Source organism: Neofelis nebulosa, chromosome 2 (assembly GCF_028018385.1).
Source record: "Neofelis nebulosa isolate mNeoNeb1 chromosome 2, mNeoNeb1.pri, whole genome shotgun sequence".
NCBI classification, from domain to species: Eukaryota; Metazoa; Chordata; class Mammalia; order Carnivora; family Felidae; genus Neofelis; species Neofelis nebulosa.
The window spans coordinates 121,084,868-121,106,493 of NC_080783.1; the positions used below are offsets into that span (position 1 = coordinate 121,084,868).

A 21,626-nucleotide genomic window follows, 5' to 3' on the forward strand; every position below is an offset into this window, starting at 1 on the left:
CTGCCACCTTACTTTTCCTCCAGTGTCCAACATGTTCATTTCTGAGTTCACACCAAAAGAACCTTTATCTTCTAACATGTATTCATTTTTGAGAGACAGAGGGCTAGCAGGGGAGGGGCAGAGAGAGGGAGACACAGAATCTGAAGCAGGGTCCAGACTCTGAGCTGTCGGCATAGAGCCTGATGCAGGGCTCGAACTCACAGACTGCGAGATCATAACCTAAGCTGAAGTCAGATGCTCAACCAACTGAGCCACCCAGGCACCCCAGAAGCACCTTTTAATTTTCACACTTCTATCAACATTTTGTTCATGATGAAATAGAAATTCTCTGAGATGCCAGCTTTCTCTACTGTCCATATTTCCATAGTTCTACCAAATCATTTCAAGATAACCTAGACTTTTTTTTTTTTATTATTACATGGCTCAAAATTCTTCCAGTCTTTACCATTTACCCAATTCCAAAGCCACTTCCATATTTTTAGGTATTTGTCCAGTAGCACCCCACTTCCTGGCATCAAAATCTATTTGTTTCCTGGGGTTTCCATAAAATTACCATAACCTGGGTGGCTTAAAACAAGGTATTTTCTTGCAGTTCAGGAAACTAAAGGTCTGAAACCAAGGTATTAGAGGACTGGTTCCTTCTGGAGACTGAGGGGGAATTTGTTCCAGCCTGGCTTCTGGCGGTAGCCAGAGTCTTGGCGTCCCTTGGCTTATAGCTGCCTCACGCCAATCGCAGTCTCTGCCTCTGTGGTCCCCCGGCCTCCTGTGTGTCTCCTGACATTGCATTCTTATACGGCCACCGTGACTGGATGTAGGGCCCACTCTAATATAGTGTGAACTCATCTTAACTAATTATATTTATAATGACCCTCTTTCCAAATAAGGACACATTCATAGGTTCTGGGTAGACATGAATTTTTGGACAAGACTCTTTAAACTACTATGGATTTTAATATGGTTTTGAAAGTATTTTTGGCATTGCAGACTCCTTGAAAGGTCTTACGGACCCCTGGAGATCATAAACTATACTTTGGGAACCACTGAATTCATGGTTTATGTCAGTTCTACTTAATGACTTTTGGAAGTTACTCCAAACTGAGAAGAGGTAAAGTTTGCATCACTAGTTGGACAGAATAGCTTCCAAATAAAAGATACATAATTCCTGTTGGCACCAATCTATCAAAAGTAACTTCATGAATCTATCCAAAAAAGAAATGACTTCAGTGATGTTGCCTTTATGCCCCTGTTCAGATGATCACAGACTTAATGAGATTGAAAGATGCCTGCTGTACTTATTCTTTCTTTTTTTTAATATGAAATTTATTGTCAAATTGGTTTCCATACAACACCCAGTGCTCATCCCAACAGGTGCCCTCCTCAATACCCATCACCCACCCTCCTCTCCCTCCCACCCCCCATCAACCCTCAGTTTGTTTTCAGTTTTTAAGAGTCTCTTATGGTTTGGCTCTCTCCCTCTCTGTTTTTTTTTTTTTTTTCCTTCCCCTCCCCCATGGTCTTCTGGTAAGTTTCTCAGGATCCACATAAGAGTGAAAACATATGGTATCTGTCTTTCTCTGTATGACTTATTTCACTTAGCATAACACTCTCCAGTTCCATCCACGTTGCTACAAAAGGCCATATTTCATTCTTCCTCATTGCCAAGTAGTATTCCATTGTGTATATAAACCACAATTTCTTTCTCCATTCATCAGTTGATGGACATTTAGGCTCTTTCTATAATTTGGCTACTGTTCAAAGTGCTACTATAAACATTGGGGTACAAGTGCCCCTATGTATCGGCACTCCTATATCCCTTGGGTAAATTCCTAGCAGTGCTATTCCCGGGTCATAGGGTAGATCTATTTTTAATTTGAGGAACCTCCACACTTTTCCAGAGCGGCTGAACCAGTTTGCATTCCCACCAATAGTGCAAGAGCGTTCCCATTTCTCCACATCCTTGCCAGCATCTATAATCTCCTGATTTGTTCATTTTAGCCACTCTGACTGGTGTGAGGTAGCATCTCAGTGTGGTTTTGATTTGTATTTCCCTGATGAGGAGTGACATTGAGCATCTTTTCATGTCCCTGTTGGCCATCTGGATGTTTTCTTTAGGGAAGTGTCTATTCATGTTTTCTGCCCATTTCTTCACTGGATTGTGTTTCGGGTGTGGAGTTTGGTGAGCTCTTTATAGATTTTGGATACTAGCTCTTTGTCTGATATGTATCTTTTCCCATTCTGTTGGTTGCCTTTTAGTTTTGTTGTTTCCTTTGCAGTGTAGAAGCTTTTTATCTTCATGAGGTCCCAACAGTTCATTTTTGTTTTTAATTCCCTTTTGTTTTGGGGATGTGTCAAGTAAGAAATTGCTGTGGCTGAAGTCAGAGAGGTTTCTTCCTGCTTTCTCCTCTAGGGTTTTGATGGCTTCCTGTCTCACATTCAGGTCCTTTATCCATTTTGAGTTTATTTTTGTGAATGGTGTGAGAAAGTGGTCTAGTTTCATCCTTCTGCATGTTGCTGTCCAGTTCTCCCAGCACCATTGGTTAAAGAGACTTTTTTCCATCGGATATTCTTTCCTGCTTTGTCAAAGATTAGTTGGCCATACTTTTGTGGGTCTAATTCTGGGATTTCTATTCTATTCCATTGGTCTATGTGTCTGTTTTTGTGCCAATACCATGCTGTCTGGATGATGACAGCTTTGTAGTAGAGGCTAAAGTCTGGGATTGTGATGACTAATGCTTTGGTCTTCTTCTTCAAAATCACTTTGGCTATTTGGGGTCTTTTGTGGTTCCATACAAATTTTAGGATTGCTTGTTCTAGCTTCGAGAAGAATACTGGTGCAATTTTGATTGGGACTGCATTGAATGTGTACATAACTTTGGGTAGTATGGACATTTTAACAATATTTATTCTTCCAATCCATGAGCATGGAATGTTTTTCCATTTCTTTATATCTTCTTCAATTTCCTTAATAAGCTTTCTATACTTTTCAGCATAAAGATCTTTTACATCTTTGGTTAGGTTTATTCCCAGATATTTTATGATTCTTTGTGCAATTGTGAATGGGATCAGTTTCTTTGTCTTTCTGTTGCTTCATTATTAGTGTATAAGAATGCAACTGATTTCTTTACATTGATTTTGTATCCTGCAACTTTCCTGAATTCATGTATCAGTTCTAGCAGACTTTTGGTGGAGTCTGTCGGGTTTTCCATGTATAATATCATGTCATCTGCAAAAAGTGAGAGCTTGACTTCATCTTTGCCAATTTTGATGCCTTTGATTTCCTTTTGTTGTCTGATTGCTGATGCTAGCACTTCCAATACTATGTGAAACAACAGTGGTGAGAGTGGACATCCCTGTCGTGTTCTTGATCTCGGGGAAAGCTCTCAGTTTTTCCCCGTTGACAATGATATTTGCTGTGGGCTTTTCATAAATGGCATTTATGATGTTTAAGTATGTTCCTTCTATCCCGACTCTCTTGAGGGTTTTTATCAAGAAAGGATGCTGAATTTCTGCATCAATTGACAGGACCATATGGTTCTTTTCTTTTCTTTTATTAATGTGATGTATCACATTGATTGATTTGCAAATGTTGAACCAGCCCTGCAGCCCAGGAATGAATCCCACTTGATCATGCTTTATATGCTGTTGAATCCAATTTGCTAGTATCTTATTGAGAATTTTTGCATCCATATTCATCAGGGATATTGGCATATAGTTGTCTTTTTCTTGCTGGGTCTCTGTCTGGTTTAGGAATCAAAGTAATAGTGGCTTCACAGAATGAGTCTGGAAGTTTTCCTTCCCTTTCTAATTTTGGAACAGCTTGAGAAAGATAGGTATTATCTCTGCTTTAAATGTCTGGTAGAATATCCCTGGGAAGCCATCTGGTCCTGGACTCTTATTTGTTGGGAGATTTTTGGTAACTGATTCAATTTCTTTGCTGGTTATGAGTCTGTTCAAGTTTTTATTTCTTCCTGAGTTTTGGAAGGGTGTGGGTGCTTAGGAATTTGTCCATTTCTTCCAGGTTATCCAGTTTGTTGGCATATAATTTTTCATAATATTCCCTGATAATTGCTTGTATTTCTGAGGGATTGGTTGTAATAATTCCATTTTCATTCATGATTTTATCTATTTGGGTCATCTCCCTTTTCTTTTTGAGGAGCCTGGCTAGAGGTTTATCAATTTTGTTTATTTTTTCAAAAAAACAACTCTTGGTTTCATGGATCTGCTCGACAGTTTTTTTAGATCCTATATTGTTTATTTCTGCTCTGATCTTTCTTATTTCTCTTCTTCTGCTGGATTTAGGCTGTCTTTGCTGTTCTGCTCCTATTTCCTTTAGGTGTGCTGTTAGATTTTTATTGTTTCTTGAGATAGGCCTGGACTGCAATGTATTTTCTTCTCAGGACTGCTTTCGCTGCATCCCAAAGCATTTGGATTGTTGTATTTTCATATTCGTTTGTTTCCATATATTTTTAAATTTCTTCCCTAATTGCCTGGTTGACCCACTCATTCTTTAGTAGGGTGTTCTTTAACCTCCATGCTTTTGGAGGTTTTCCAGACTTTTTCCTGTGGTTGATTTCAAGCTTCATAGCATTGTGGTCTGAAAGCGTGCATGCTATGATCTCAATTCTTGTATACTTATGAAGGGCTGTTTTGTGACCCAGTATGTGATCTATCTTGGAGAATGTTCCATGTGCACTCGAGAAGAAAGTATATTCTGTTGTTTTGGCATGCAGAGTTCTAAATATATCTGTCAAATCCATCTGATCCAATGTATCATTCAGGGCCCTTGTTTCTTTATTGATCCTGTGTCTAGATGATCCATTACTGTAAGTGGAGTATTAAAGTCCCCTGCAATTACCACATTCTTATCAATAAGGTTGCTTATGTTTATGATTGTTTTATATATTTGGGGGCTCCCGTATTCGGCACATAGACATTTATAATTGTTAGTTCTTCCTGATGGATAGACCCTGTAATGATTATATAACGCCCTTCTTCATTTCTTGTTACAGCCTTTAATTTAAAGTCTAGTTTGTCTGATGTAAGTATGGCTACTCCAGGTTTCTTTTGACTTCCAGTAGCATGATAGTTCTCCATCCTGTCACTTTCAATCTGAAGGTGTCCTCAGGTCTAAAATGAGTCTCTTATAGACAGTAAATAGATGGGTCTTGTTTTTTTTATCCATTCTGATACCCTATGTCTTTTGGTTGGAGCATTTAGTCCATTTACATTCATTGTTATTATTGAAAGATACGGGTTTAGAGTCACTGTGACGTCTGTAGGTTTCATGGTTGTAGTGATGTCTCTAGTACTTTTTGGTCCTTGCAACATTTCACTCACAGAATCCCCCTTGGGATCTCTTGTAGGACTGGTTTAGTGGTGATGAATTCCTTCAGTTTTTGTTTGGGAAGACCTTTATCTCTTCTTCTATTGTGAACGATAGACTTGCTGGATAAAGGATTCTTGGCTGCATATTTTTTCTGTTCATCACATTGAAGGTTTCCTGCCATTCTCTTCTGGCCTGCCAAGTTTCAGTAGATAGGTCTGCTATTACTCTTATGTGTCTACCTTTGTAAGTTATGGCCTGTTTATCCCTAGCTGCTTTCAGATTTTTCTCTTTATCCTTGTATTTTGCCAGTTTTAACTGTATGTCGTGCAGAAGGTCGATTCAAGTTACTTCTAAAGGGAGTTTTCTGCGCCTCTTGGATCAATGCCTTTTTCCTTCCCCAGATCGGGAAGTTCTCAGCTATGATTTGTTCAAGTACACCTTCAGCCCCTTTCTCTCTCTCTTCCTCTTCTGGAATTCCTATCATACAGATATTGTTGCATTTGATTGCATCACTTAGTTCTCTAATTCTCCCCTCATACTGCTGGATTTTTTTCTCTTTTTATCAGCTTCCTCTTTTCCCATAATTTTATCTTCTAATTCACCTATTCTCTCCTCTGCCTCATCAATCTGAGCTGTGGTCGCCTCCATTTTATTTTGCACCTCATTTATAGCATTTTTTAGCTCCTCATGACTATTTCTTAGTCCCTTGATCTCTGTAGCAATAGATTCTCTGCTGTCCTCTATGCTTTTTTCAAGCCCAGCGATTAATTTTATGACTATTATTCTAAATTCTTGTTCCGTTATATTGCTTAAATCGTTTTTGATCAATTCATTAGCTGTCACTACTTCCTGGAGTTTCTTTTGAGGAGAGTTCTTCTGTTTTTTCATTTTGGGTAGTCCTTGCGGTGGCTCCAAACTGCAGGGCACTTCCCCTGTGCTGTCTGGTGTAACTTGTGTTGGTGGGCAGGGCCGCAGTCAGACCTGATGTCTGTCCCCAGCCCACCGCTGGGGCCACAGTCAGACTGGTGTGTACCTTATCTTCCCCTCTCCCAGGGGTAGGACTCACTGTGGAGTGGTGTGGCCCCTGTCTGAGCTACTTGCACACTGCCAGGTTTGTGGTGCTGCTTTGATGGGATCTGGCATATTAGCTGGGGTGGATCCACAAGGTGCACAGGGGCGGGAAGGGCAGGCTTAGCTCGCTTTGCCTTCAGTGGTCCCCTGAGGGATGGGCCCTGAGGCACTGGGAGGGAGGCCGACCTGTCAGAGGGATGGATCCACAGAAGCACAGCGTTGGCATTTGCGTGATGCAGGCAAGTTCGGTGACAGGAACTAGTTCCCTTTGGAATTTCAGCTGGGGGATAGGAGAGGGAGATGGCGCTTGCCAGCACCTTTGTTCCCCCCAACCAAGCTGAGCTCTGTGTTCCAGGGCTTAACAACCCTCTCTCCCGGCGTCCTCTTGCCCTCCCCGCTTTCGGGAGCAGAGCTGTTGACTTTTGACATTTCAGATGTTAAGTCCTGCTGGCTGTCAGAACTCACGCAGTCTGGCCCCTCCGCTTGGGCAAGCCAGACTCGGGGGCTCTGCCTTGCCGGGTGGGCTAGCTGCCCCTCCACCGCCCCGGCTCCCTCCTGCCAGACTGTGTAGCATGCACCGCCTCTCTCTCGGCCTCTCGGCCCTTCCTACTCTCTTCTGTGGGCCTCTTGTCTATGCTTGGCTCCAGAGAGTCCGTTCTGCTGGTCTTCTGGCGGTTTTCTGGGTTATTTAGGCAGATGTGGCTGGAATCTATGTGATCAGCAGGACAAGGTAAGCCCAGCGTCTTCCTACGCCACCATCTTCCCCTATTCTTTCATTTTAAAGACAAACATCTAGTATATAGATTCTCTGTAATATTGCCCAGAGCTAACAGATAACATGTTAGTCTATTTCCTTCCCATCCCTCCTGTGTGTGTGTACTGGAATCATTCTGTAGTTTTAGATCTTGTGTGGCTCCCACAGTAACAGCACCATGTGTTTGAGCCAGTAAGCACTTCTATGAGGGTAGACACTAATGTGCCTATTTTATAGATGAGTAACCACATTAAGTAATTTGCTCTACAGAAGCCATATTAGTTACCTATTGCTACAAAACAAATCACCCTAAAGTGTAGTGGCTTAAAACAACAGACACTTAAGATCTCCTCGCCTCTGTGGTTCCAGAATCCAGGCAGAACTCAGTTGGATACTCTGGCTCAACTAGGGACGAATCTGCTTTCAGCCCACATGGGCAGTCATTGGCAGGAGGCAGCTCCTTGCCACATGGGCTTCTCCTTAGGGAACCCCACAGCAGGCAGCCTGGTTCACCAGAAGAAGAAGAGCCTGAGAGTGTGAGCAAGGTGGAATTCAGTGTCTTATACCCCAATCTTGGAAGAGACAGGCCACTACATTTGCTATAGTCTGTTCTTCAGAAGTCAGTCAGCCAGGTCCCAACCACTCCCTTGGGGAAGGGATTACATGGGGGCAGCTGGCACTAGGCCTGACAAGGTCGGACGAGGTGTGTGCTCTGTCCTAAAATCACATGATAGCTGCTCGAGCCCACATCTCAGAAATAAAGTGACGTGGCTTAGAATATATGATGTTTCTCGTGAGAACCTCAGTCTCATCTCAAAACTTAGGATCTTAAATCATGAGGAAAAGGGGCGGACTGTGGATAGTGTATGGAGGCCGGGCAGCTTCCTGAGTTCGTGCCTGGCATGGACAGGCTACACAGAGCGGGCTCATCGATTATGTGGATAAGTGAGCAGAACCCTAGATAGAGTCATGTCCTCAGTGAGACACCACTGCCTCCTTGCGCTGTCCCATATCATCTGCCAGATTTATAGATTTCTTTGGGAGAGTTATGACTTAGGACACTCGCACTGAGAAACCATTTAATATCCGGTACACCAAGCACCTAACTTCCAGCCAGAAAATCTGAAAATGGTTAAGCAAATCTTCTTAAACAAAGACATATATAAATAATACAAGCTTAGATGTTATACTAATAAATCATTCACGGGGCTTTTCTTTATGGCATCACCAGCTTCTACAGGTAACACTGCATGATTTGCAAGGGATATTATTCATAAAATGGTTCCTGTACTAAGGATTATATCTAGCCAGTGGCTGGCGAAGCCATTATATGCTGACTAAATGACTAGGAATTGGCTTGGCTTAAAATTTACTTTTTAACTCACTGGTTAACCTCAAACCTTTAGGAGTAAGGAGTTTCAAGTATTTTGATTAAAAGTTGGAACTCAGTTACTTCCTGCACACATCACTTCATTCGCCATAAGCCCTCCTTCTCTTTGATGTGTGTAACCCTTTCCACACAGAAACACCTTTAAATCCCCTACTACTGTTAATCTTAAATGATGGTAGAGATATGGGAAAGCAACACTTCTAAAACACAAGGAGAGTACCCTCCTGAACTTGCTTTGGTTTGGAAACCATCAAAAATCTTAATGGGAGATGCTGCAACTATTTGGGGATGAACGCTTCCAACAAGCACAGATGTGATGTGGATCCAGCCTTTGCTCACTCAAGAACTAAGACACCTTTCAGTAAGTACACTAACTCCTCTCTCTAGTGGCAGGAACAGCCACCTAAAGAAAAGGCTGCTACTTCAGACTAGAAGCATCTAAAATCCACCATGCGATCTCTTCTCTTACCTTTTTGTAGTTAAGCCTCAGGAACTCTATGCCAAAAGAATCTTTCTTTACTCCTATTCTGCCGTGAATAAGCCCACTATATTCCTTACTTTGCTTCCGTGACTGTGTTATGTGTAGGAACAGTATTGGACTTGTGGCTAGGGACCTTGGAGAATGACTCCACAAGGACTACAGCTCTGAGACTGTCAAGAAAATGGTGGCACCACAACACAGCACCAATGAAATGGACATATTCACAGAAGGACACCACCCACTGAAACTGACTCAAGAAGACAGAAGACGACAGCAGTGGAGTAGGAGAACCCTGGGCTTATCTTGTCCGACAAACAACAACTAGATAATTATAAAATCACCCTAAATACCCCAGAAATCAATTGACAGAATAAACTCCACAACTAAAGGCAGAGAAGAGGCCACCTTGAAGAAGGTAGTAAGAGATGTGTTTTAGGAAGAAATGGGTGCTGTGGAGGCAAGGGAGCTGTGGTCACAGAGAACAGCATTTATATATATACGTACGTATATATGTATGTATATATATGACAGAGGGGAATAGCAGCCAGGGGAAGCCGAAGGAGAATGTTTCCCTAAAGCCATTCGCTTGGAAAATGAGAAAGGCTGCAACCAGCGGGCTTAAAGCCTGGTTTTAAAGGTCAGCAGCGGCTTGGCTGGGAGAGAGCCCAGGGGGCACTGTGCTGCTCCTGAAGAGAAAGCAGGCAGACAACCCAGGGGGAATTAGTGTGGAAACATCTGAAGAACGCCTGGGGCACAGAGAGGGAATATTCTTCACTCTTGTCCACAGCATCCCTGAGAGGCAACCATAGACACCTCTCTGGGAACAAAGGAGCTGGCAGGCACCATTTCCCTCCCCTGCCCCTCAGCATAAACACAGAACCACCCTGAGGGAAGCAGCTCAATGTTGACACTGGCTGCCTAATTTGCTTACTCCAAGCCCCACACACCTCTCCGCTCTGGCAGGACTGCTCTTCTCAGTCAAGCCTGCCTCAGTCCTAGCAAGGCGGGCCCCTAGCCTACAAGACCAGCACAAATCCCTGTCCACACATCACCAAGTCATATTATAATTAAATTAAATTTGCAAACATAATGATAAAGAAAAACCTTAAAAGCAACAAGACAAAAGAAGTCCCTCACAAGGGAAAACCTATATGGCTAGCTGGGGATTTCTCAACAGAAATTTGACAAGCCAGAAGGGAGTGGTAGGATATATTCAAAGTGCTGAGTGGGAAAAATCTGCAGCCAAGAATACTCTATCCAGCAAGGCTATCATTCAGAATAAAAGGAGTGACAGTTTTCTAGACAAAAATGAAATTCATGACCACTAACCCAGCACTGCAAGAAATATCAAAGGGGACTCTGACTACAAAGGAAACCAAAAGCGAAAAGAAAAGGATCAAAGAAAATCTTCAGAAACGAGAAAAAATAAAGTGGCAATAAATACACATCTATCAATAATTACTTTGAATGTAAATGGACTAAATGCTCCAATCAAAAGACATGGGGACCCTTCTATATGCTGCCTACAAGAGACTCATTTTAGACCTAAAGACACCTACAGATAGAAAGTGGGGGGATGGTGAAACATCTATCATGCAAATGGATGTCAAAAGAAAGCCAGAGTAGCAGTACTTCTATTGGACAAACTAGACTTTAAAACAAAGACTTTAAAAAGAGACAAGAGTGTTATATAATCATTAAGGGGACAAACCAACAAGAAGATATAACAATTGTTCAGTATTTATACACCCAACTCGGAAGTACCCAGATATATATAAAACAATCAATAACAAACATAAACGAACTATACACAATAACACATAATAGTAGGGCACTTTAATACCCCACTTACACCAAGGGACAGATCACCTAAACAGAAAATCAACAAGGAAACAATGGCTTTGAATGACACGCTTGACCAGATGGGCCTAACGGATGTATTTACAACATCCTATCCTAAAACAACAGAATACATATTTTTTCAAGTGCGCATGGAACATTCTCCAGAACAGATCACATATTAGGTCACAAAACAAGCGTCAACAAATACAAAAAGATTGAGATCATACCATGCATATTTCAGACCACAGCACTATGAAACTTGAAGTCAACCACAAGAAAAAATTTGGAAAGACCACAAATACACAAAAACTAAGCAACATGTTACTAAACAATGAATGGGTCAACCAGGAAATCAAAGAAGAAGAAAAAAAAAATACATGGAAACAAATGAAAATGAAAACATAGCAGTCCAAAACCTTTGTTTGGGATGCGGCAAAAGCAGTTACAAGAGGGAAGTTTATAGCTATACAAGCCTATCTCAAGAAGCAAGAAACATCTCAAATAAATGACCTAACATTATACCTAAAGGAGCTAGAAAAAGAACAACAAATGAAGCCTAAAGCAAGCAGAAGAAGGGAAATAATATAAATTATCTTACTTAGAAACTAAAAAAAAAACCCAAAACAAACAAAAACAACCCCAATAAAACAGATTGGTGAAATCAGGAGATGGTTCTTGGGAAAAACATCAGTTAAATTGATAAACCTCTAGCCAGACTTATCAAGAAAAAGGACTCAAATAAATAAAATCACAAATGAGAGATGAGAATAACCAACACCACAGAAGTACAACAATTATAAGAGAATATTATGAGAACTATATGCCAACAAATTGAACAACCTGGAAGAAATGGATAAATTCCTAGAAACATGAACTACCAAAATTGAAACAAAAGGAAAACGAACATACCAATAACCAGCATAGAACTGATCAGTAATAAAAAAAAGTCCCAACAAACAAAAGTCCAGGGCCAGATGGCTTCACAGGGGAATTCTATGAAATATTTAAAGAAGAGTTCATGCCTATTCTTCTCAAACTGTTTGAAAAAACAGAAAAGGAAAGAAAACTTCCAAATTCATTTTATGAAGCCATCATTACTCTTATACCAAAACCAGATAAAGACTCTACTAAAAAAAGAGAACTATAGGCCAATATTCTGATGAACATGGATGCAAAAATTCTCAATAAAACACCAGCAAACCAAATCCAACAGTAACATATTCACTATGATCAAGTGGGATTTATTTCTGGGCTGCAAGGGTGGTTCAATATTCACAAATCAATCATCATGATACACCACATTAATAAAAGAAAGATAAGAACCATATGATCCTCTCAATAGATGCAGAAAAAGCATTTGACAAAGTACAACATCCATTCATGATAAAAACCCTCAACAAAGTAAGTTTAGAGGGAACATATTTCAACATAATAAAGACCATATATGAAACACCCACAGCTAATATCATCCTCAACGAGTAAAACTGAGAGCTTTTCCTCTACAGAACAAGACAGGGATGTCCACTCTCACCACAGTTATTTAATACTGCACTGGGAGTCCTAGCCTCAGCAATCAGACAACAAAAAGAAATAAAAGGCATTCAAATTGGCAAGGAAGAAGTCAAACTTTCACTATGTGCAGACGACATAATACTCTATGTAGAAAACCTGAAAGGCTCCACCAAAAAACTGCTAGAACTGACACATTAATTCAGTAAAGTCACAGGATACAAAATCAACATACAGAATCTGTTGCATTTCTATATACCAATAATGAAGCAGCAGAAAGAGAAATTAAGAAAACATTCCCATTTACAACTGCACCAAAAACATAAGATACCTAGGAATAAACCTACCCAAAGGGGTAAAAGACCAATACTCAGAAAACGATAAAACACTGATGAAAAGAAATTGAAGATGACACAAAGAAATGGAAAAACATTCCAGGCTCATGAGTTAGAAGAACAAATAATGTTAAAATGTCTATACTACACAAAGCAATCTACACATTTAATGCAATCTCTATCAAAATACCACCAGAAGTTTTCACATAGCTAGAAGAAACAATCCGAAAATTTGTATGGAACCACAAAAGATCCTGAATAGCCAAAGCAATCTTGAAAACGCAAAGCAAAGCTGGAGGCATCACAGTTCCAGACTTCAAGTTATATTACAAAGCTGAAGTGAGCCAAAGAGTACGGCACTGCCACAAAAACAGACATGCAGACCAATGAAACAGAACAGAAAACCCAGAAATGAACCCACAACTATATGGTCAACTAATGTTCAACAAAGCAGGAAAAGCATATCCAATGGGAAAAAGCCTCTTCAACAAATGGTGTTGGGAAAACTGGACAGCAATGTGCAAAACAATGAAACTGGACCACTTTCTTACACCAAACACAAAAATCAATTCAAAATGGATGAAAGACCTACATGTGAGACCTGAAACCATAAAATTCTGAGAGAACACAGTAACCTTTTTGACATCGAGCATAGCCAACTTCTTTCTAGGTATGTCTTCTGAGGCAAGGGAAACAAGAGCAAAAATAAATTATTGGGACCTCATCAAAATAAAAAGCTTCTGCACAGCGAAGGACACAATCAACAAAACTAAAAGAAAGCCTGCTGAAGGGGAGAAGATATTTGCAAATGACATATCTGGTAAAGGGTTAGTATCCAAAATCTATAAAGAACTTACCCAACTCAACACACACAAAAAACAAATAATCCAATTTAAAAATGAGAAGACATGAACAGACCTTTTTCCAAAGATGACATCCAGATGGCCAACAGACATACAAAAAGATGTTCAACATCACTCGTCATCAGGGAAATACCAATCAAAACTACAAAGAAAGATCACGTCACACCTGTCAGAATGGCTAAAATCAACAACACAAGAAACCACAGGTGCTGGTGAGGATGTAGAGAAAGGGGAACCCTCTTGCACTGTTGGTGGGAATGCAAACTGGTGCAGCTGCTCTGGAAAACAGTGTGGAGTTTCCTCAAAAAATTAAAGTTAGAATTAACCTATGATCCAGCAATTGCACTATGAGGCGTTTACCCAAAGAATACAAAAGTACTAATTCAAAGGGATAATGCATCTCAATGTTTATAGCACCAAAACCTTTAATAGTCAAATTATGGAAGCAGCCCAAGTGTCCATCGGTTGATGAATGGATAAAGATGTGGTACATACATACATTGGGTATTACTCAGCCACGAAACAGAATGAAATTTTGCCATTTGCAATGACATAGATGGAGCGAGAGAGTATTATTATACTATGAAAAATAAGTCAGAGAAAGACAATTATGATTTCACTCATACCTGGAATTTAAGAAACAAAACAAATGAACAAACTGAGAAAAAGAGACAAACAAACCAAGAAAGAGACTTAACTGTAGAGAACAAACTGATGGTTACCAGAAGGAGGCGGTGGGGGGAGATGGGTTAAAAAGGCAATGGGGATTAAGGAGTGCACTTGTGATGAGCATTGCATGTTGTATGAAAGTGCTGAATCACTATACTGGACATGCGACTCTAATGTTACACTGTATGTTAACTAACGAGAATTTAAATAAATCTTAAAGAAGAAAAAAAAACAAACACAAATCCAAACAGAACTGTAACAAGGTTGGATTAGTGCCTTAAAAACTTCCCACAAAGAAAAGTCAGGCCCAAAGGAATGTATCCATTTCTTTTCCTAAAATATTCTCACCTCCCCAAATCCTTACCGTGTACATACATATGTATATGGTATTAATCACCCAAAAGCCCAGTAAGACATCTCAGCTTAACTACACTTTAATTAGAAACGAGTAGAAAAGATTAGCAATTAGATATTTTTACATACAGTTAGAACCTCCTGCAAGAGGTTGAGCTTAAGGAGGCTGTTTTAGATCATTTTTATGGTCCTTTTCAGCTAAGTCCATGACTCTGCACTTACGGGGAGAGGGCAATCAATTGTGCACTTGACGGTCTCTGCAGGAGATAAAACGTAATACAAAGAGTAACATATCAACAAATCTTCTGTTATCACAGAAATAAGAAAAACTTTTGAAATGTTCATTTTAGCTCTAGTGAAATAACGAGTAAAAAACAAACAAAAAGTTCGTTGTTCCCTGACAGAATATGATAGGAACACCTCCTGCAGGGCTCAACCTCTGAGGGGCACAGAAAGATTTTGAACTCTGAGGCCTTATGTCCAAGACATGGGGCCCATAATCTCACATCGGGATCTCCTCAGGCAAAGCTGGGAACCACATCCTGACATCTTCTGTAACACAGTAAGCTCTGATCTTTGGTAATTTTTAAGTTGACAGCTTAGTTTAGAAGTCCTTTTAAATAAAAGGGTACCGCATTTCAGTTTTAAGTATATGTTAAAATTAGCTTCTCCCTCTTTTTCCTCTTCCTCTTCTTTTCTTCCAAGTGGCTGGTAGCATCAGCAAAAAACATAACTTCACTTTTTGCCTCGCATTCCCTCTTGAGATATTCAAGACCTGCCATATTGAAGCCAATAACATCCTGGGGAGGGATAGAAAAAAGGTGAGATGAACATTCTCTCACTTGAGCTCAATCGCAGCAGCATGTGCAAGTCAGGAGAACCAATGCTTCAGGTGTTCTTCAGGTGTTCCAAGGCATCCCTCCTTGTCTAAGGTCTTTCTTGTTTTGTTTTCTTCTCTCTATTCTTTACCCAATACAGTGGAAATCTTACCTCAATACAGATATATGTCTGGTCAATATCACCAAAGACAAGGCACAGCTCACTGTGCTACTTCAAAGTCACACACACACTAGGATTTCCCCCTCATTACTGCATTACTACAGGGATACCTACCCGGACTTGGCTGACTTTTGAAATAGTTGTTTCCTTTAATTTTTCAATGACTGGCACAAGCATTTGGTTACTAGTGATCTGCCCAAAGTGAATCCTAATAGAAAAACAAAACAGTCATGTTACAAAGAGAGGTAGTGCTCCGCTTATCCCTTCTAGAAAAGCAAACAGATAATATCAAACCAAAAAAAAAAAAAAAAAAGCAAAAAAAGGATTAATTTTACCATATCATGGCAGTATAAAAAATGGCTGAAGACGTTTCCTCTCTACTACTCACTTTTATCTGATGTCAATTTTAACAATACTATCCTAAAAGTTATGACACATTCAACTTGTTTGCAAAGCTGGCCCTTTTCCCTGCCATCTACCATGAGGCCGCAGACTTTGACAACGGTATTCTAGGAAAGCTCAGAGAGGAATGAGCGTGCTAAGAAATGCTAACTCAACAAAGGTTTGTTAATATTTCTAGGGAAGCCACAGCAAAAAAGAAGATAGTCACTGACGAGAGTCGAACTCTGACCTACAGTACCAAGATGACCTCAGTGAATTCATGTTCCTCGATGCGTAACTCACACTCATGTGTGACCTGTCACAGCTACTTGTAAGGCACTAGCCATCTCCAACCCTCTGATATGCTGGAAATATTCCTAGTGTTTCCCTTAAGATCAGAAACCCCGATTTAGTACCTATGCCAAGCAGTAAGAAATTATTAGCAACATCGTTGAGTGCCAACTTGAGGCCTCATCACTTGCCTCAAATTATAAATATGGCAAGAGACTAACATAAACATATCCCTGTTCTTCTATTGCTACTATCTTGATGGAATAAAAGGAACACAGGTTTAAGAGACATGAAAATAGGTCAATTCAAATACGAATTCTCTAAATATATCTGTTAGTTTTTTAACTCTTTGGTATTGGCTGATGAGTTTATATCTTGTCTTCCTAATAGCGTTTCAAGGAGTGTTGGATCTGTCTCTATTCCCGGTCTCTGCTGTAACAGCTGGAGACTGAGGGGGCAAAGATACAAGAGTACACTCTTAAACTCCTACAAACACACTCTTCTCAATTACACATTAAGAGCAATTCTACATATTTAAGAATAGTCTAATAAACATATTTCCTTTGTTTCTTACTTCCCTCTGGATATGCCCTGATGTTTCCATTTGTTTCTAGAGACCCAGGAAAATAAAGGCACTATTCCAGACGATGCTGTTAGGAGGACAAAACCAAATCCTTTTGCTTACACTAAACAGTTAAACAGACACAACGAATGAGGCCAACTGGCCACTCGGTACTGGGCTCTCAGCAAACAGACCAGAACCAGAGCTACTGCAGCCTGGAGGCTTATGCCTACTAAGCATCCCTGAGCAGTGCTCCGCCTCATTACTTAAAGAGATGGGCTACCATGACCCTTGTTTAAGGACAAGACTGATTCCACAGCATAAGAAATAATTTATGTCACACAGCAGTGAAATCCTGTAACCATCTCTGAGTCTCAAACATCGGAGCTCCTAATTCCAGTGTGGACACCATCAGTTAAAGTAGCACCGGGGCGGTCAGGCCGAGTAGACACGGTACTCTTTGGAAAGCAGGTTACCTGAGCAGAAAGAAGAGGCACCTGCACAGAAGTTCAATATCAGAGCCCAGCTGGATGAATTCGTTAAAGAGCTTCAGGACGTCTGGGACGTAAGAGAAAGGCAGCACAAGCAGAGACTCTTCCAGCTCGCTGAAGACAAAGAGAATAAACACTAAAAATGCCACATTTCTTAACCTGCTCAATTTTAAAACTTCTACTGATTTTTCTATGATTTTATGTTTGAATAGATCTTACCCATTCAGAGTTAAATTTAATATTCGTTTATATTTTGGATGGTTCCCTCTTTTCCATGTTTTGTTTTTTACATTTAATATTTTAATCTGTTTGATGCATTCTGGTCCATGGCACGATAGGAGAATCTAACTGTTTTTCCAGATTAACTAATTTCTCCAAACTCTTTGGTTGAATGTTCCGCCTTTACATTATGATACTTCTTTTACCATGAATTGAATCTTTACATTTCAGACTCTCTTTCAGGGCTTTCAAGTTGGTCCTCATGACTGACTGATTCTGACAACAATCCTGTAGTATTTTAGTTCTGCTAACTTTATAGCTTTTTAATCCAGGAGAATCTAACTCTCTCTTGCTATTCTTCTGGTTTGTTTTACTTTTTTTGAACTAGTTCTAATATCATTTCATCAATTCCAATTCCAAATCTCAAGAGGACTTCAACTAGAGTCACCAACCTGTAAATTAGTTTTTTTAAAAAAACAAGTAAATCTTTAGAACACAGAATCTTCCCTTCTAGGAATGTGTAACATTTCCATTCATTTAAATTTTCTTTTACGTTTCTCTAGTGAAGTTTCATCATTATCCTCAGGTCTGTTTACTTCTTGTTGTAAGGGACAGATTTAGATATTGAGAATTGTTATGACCTATCAGTAGGTCAAACTCATAAATAAAACCCAAAGGTAAATCACAAACAAGAAACATGATCCTAAAAATACAGAACAAGAGATATAAAGAATTTTTAGAAACCAATGAGAAATTACTGAAGAGTACAAGAAAGGGAAACTAAAAATTCACAGGAAAAAAAGACAAAAGGCCAACAAATTCATTAATAATTGAAAGAAATTAATATAATACAATACTACCTTTTGCCTCTGAAACTGGCAAAGAATTTTTCAAAGCCTGGTAAAAATTCATTACAAGCATTCTGGAAAGTAATTCCGCAACACAGACCTTTAAGGAGCTCATGCCCATTGATCAGTTATTGTTATGCTAGGATTCTTATCTTAAAAAACAACAACGAGGGGCGCCTGGGTGGCACAGTCGGTTAAGCGTCCGACTTCAGCCAGGTCACGATCTCGCGGTCCGTGAGTTCGAGCCCCGCGTCAGGCTCTGGGCTGATGGCTCGGAGCCTGGAGCCTGTTTCCGATTCTGTGTCTCCCTCTCTCTCTGCCCCTCCCCCGTTCATGCTCTGTCTCTCTCTGTCCCAAAAATAAATAAAAAACGTTGAAAAAAAAATTTAAAAAAAAAAAAAAAAAAAAAAAAAAAAAAAAAAAAAAAAACAACAACGAAGATTTCTATGTAAAGGTGTTCACAGAAGCACTACTGCTAACGGCAAAAATCAAAAGCAAATCCAATAGTAATTATCCATGCAATGAGTGTTTTGATATAACACAACGAATTTATTTTTGAAGAATATTGGTAACATGAGCAAACGCTCAGGAAATATTCTGTGAAAAAGGACAGGATACAACATTATATACAGCAGGATTCCAATAAAAATAAGCCATCGGAAACACACAATCAGAAAAGGTTACCAGTTGGTACTTGTGACCGATGATAGATGCTTTCATTACTCACACTGTGCAGTAGCACTACCCTGCATTTGTCCCTAAAATTTCCCTTCATAGTTTAGGAGGAGCCTCCTGGCTCTGCCTCAAAAAGAGCCTTATTATAATGTATTATTTTCCACCAAAATGCTGACATAGTTCAACTTACATGGAAAATAACCATCAGTTATAACTCCTGTTTATCTCATGGTCAGACAGGAAGTCAGTAAATGTTAGCTGACAAATTGTAACCGTACACTGGGACTCACCTCGACTTGATCCCTTTAAAAATCTCCAACACATAAGCTGAAGGCTGTAAAGGAAGCACAGCAGCCTTAGTGATGCCCTGGGTTGGTTTCTACGGAGGCTCCCTCATTCCTATCTCCTAAACACCAGGGATCCCGCTCACATGACAAACAGGGCTCTAAGCGGGCAATGCATGTGCGGGCTTAGAGTCTGTCACATTTGGGTTCGCAGTCCAGCTCTGCCACTCCCCAACTGTGTTACCTTCTATCTGTGAGTCAGGCCAGTTTCCTAGCAGTAAAATGAGGCTGCCCTGACTCACAGGATGAGTGCGACGAATGACACGTGCATGGAACGTACTGCAGACTGCTCGATGTGCACACACTGTCCCATTTCTCCCTCCTCCTCTATCTGACTGACATATGCCAACTTTTCCTCCGGAAAGCTCAATTTCCAAGTTCATTTACATGGACAGAATCTGCAAGAGGGCTTTGGAAACTGGACAAATAAGCACTAGAAAATACGAGAATGCCATCCAGTCCAACCAAAAAGGATGGCTTGGAAGTTACGCTAAAATGGTCCTTTTGAAATACTCAACACCAACGGAAGACAAAAGAAAGTTTTAACGGCAAAGTATTCCCCAATACGTCCAGCCTCAAATCATGCTTCTTGAGGGGCGCCTGGGTGGCTCAGTCAGTTGAGTCCAACTCTGATCGTGGCTCAGGTCATGATTTCACAGTCCATGGGATTGAGCCCTGTGTCAGGCTCTGGGCTGACAGTAAGGAGCCTGCTTGGGATTCTCTCTTCTCTCTCTCCACCCTTCCCCCACTTACACTCCTCTCTTTCTCTCAAAATAAACAAACGTTAAAAAAAAAAAAAAAAATCATGCCTCTTCACTTCCTACTTTGCCTCTCTTGTCCCTGAAAGTAATCTCTGAGTAACCAGGGGGAAGCTGTTAAGACACTCTACTCACAGAGATGTTGCCATAGGCCATCAGGATGGGGTTGATGGGAAGAGGAACCTATGAAGAAATTATTAAATCACATCATTAAAAAACAAGACTTGGATAGGCACTATCGCAGGGCGACAATCGTACTCTAGTTTTGAAAAGGGAAACCCTACAAATTGAAAGAATATAAAACAATGACCAGGCCTTTTAGTTTTAATAGTGCTGATGAATGAGTTGGGACAATATTTTATCTGGAAATCTGGAATGGTTACAGTGCCTCTGCAACCAAAGCAGCAGCAGGAGTTTCTACCCAATATAATGGTCACCTCAGTCTGGAATTTCCTCTCTTGCTTTCCATTAAAACCAAGCTTCCCTCCTCCTAGGCCCTCAACTCCTTCTTTCTAATACTTGAAATAGGAAAGACTATTACATTTATATCTCATTTGCAGTTCTAAGTCAGGAAAGTCTTAAAATGATGGTTTTCATCTCAGGAATTCCATTTAGACACATTTCTCAGAGTGTAACTTCATGGACTATCTCACCTCTTTCCCTGCAGCTTTACAAATGGCTTTGTGTTCCTTCATTTTTGCAGTTTCCTCTCGGTATAGCTCGACAGCCTCCATGATCCTCTCAGCCTACACAGATGGCGACAAAGGACAGACATCATTGCCACATGCCCCATCATCCTGGAACACTGCAACCAGAAGACCTGACTAGAGAACTACCAGATAACTTGAATCCGTGTAATAAACACGTGTCAGTAGAGTGCCAGACAGCCACTTGTAGACGTCTTTGGTTTTTCTTTTCTTTCTAATTTATGGGGAGGACACTAAGCGTCTTGGATTCAGGTGAGACCGTATGTACGTGCACTCAGGGAGCAGGGCAGCTCCCGGCACCTGAGAGGTGCCGCTTCCAGAACACTGGGGAGAATGAGCTCTCCTTTCTACAAATCATCACGGACTTGGCACTACTTCTGTCCTCGGTTACAAGGAAGGAAAACAGGGGTTATGATCTCCACCTACATATTTCATCAACTTTTCGCCACAAAAGGGCTATCTGGTTGACAAACACTTTTCACTGAAAAGTTGGGATCCTCTTTAAAAATGAGATACTACATTCTGTATCAACTTACCGCTTTGACCGTTTCAATAGTTTTCTTTCCAGTAAAGTAATTGTCACCTTGAGTCTCTCCTGGAACCTGCCAGAAAAAAAGAGATCCTTGACAATACTGCTGAGAGGCATTACAGAACCAATTAGAGGCACCTGGGTGGCTCAGTAAGTTAAGCATCCGACTCTTGAATTTGCCTCAGGTTGTGATCTCGTGATTTGTGAGATCAATCCGCACATCGGGCT

At 40.4% G+C, this 21,626-nt stretch overlaps 2 protein-coding genes across 6 annotated transcripts in view; one reads left to right on the forward strand and one right to left on the reverse strand.

The window, feature by feature from the left end:
- SPAG17 (sperm associated antigen 17) overlaps window positions 1-21,626 on the forward strand; it is a 242,230-nt gene that overhangs the window by 212,069 nt on the left and 8,535 nt on the right. Inside the window, exon 49 of one of the 3 annotated variants that reach the window (XM_058716053.1) lies at window positions 16,174-17,306. The exons of 1 other annotated variant lie outside the window; for it this stretch is intronic. The gene's annotated coding sequence lies outside the window, so the exon portion shown is untranslated. Of the gene's footprint in view, window positions 1-16,173; window positions 17,307-20,865; window positions 21,053-21,626 lie in introns of those variants that run through there. One more of the 3 variants, XM_058716051.1, reaches the window with a different exon arrangement.
- The window catches only part of WDR3 (WD repeat domain 3), a 31,720-nt gene continuing 24,752 nt past the window's right edge, over window positions 14,659-21,626 (reverse strand). For 2 of the 3 annotated variants that reach the window (XM_058716056.1, XM_058716055.1), the window contains exons 21-27: window positions 21,406-21,471; window positions 20,816-20,908; window positions 20,298-20,345; window positions 19,351-19,394; window positions 17,304-17,432; window positions 15,708-15,801; window positions 14,659-15,394 (exon numbers count right to left, since the gene is read on the reverse strand). In XM_058716056.1, the coding sequence (XP_058572039.1) occupies window positions 15,239-15,394; window positions 15,708-15,801; window positions 17,304-17,432; window positions 19,351-19,394; window positions 20,298-20,345; window positions 20,816-20,908; window positions 21,406-21,471 (630 nt within the window). In that variant the 3' untranslated portion in view covers window positions 14,659-15,238. The remainder of the gene's footprint in view (window positions 15,395-15,707; window positions 15,802-17,303; window positions 17,433-19,350; window positions 19,395-20,297; window positions 20,346-20,815; window positions 20,909-21,405; window positions 21,472-21,626) is intronic. The other variant, XM_058716058.1, reaches the window with a different exon arrangement.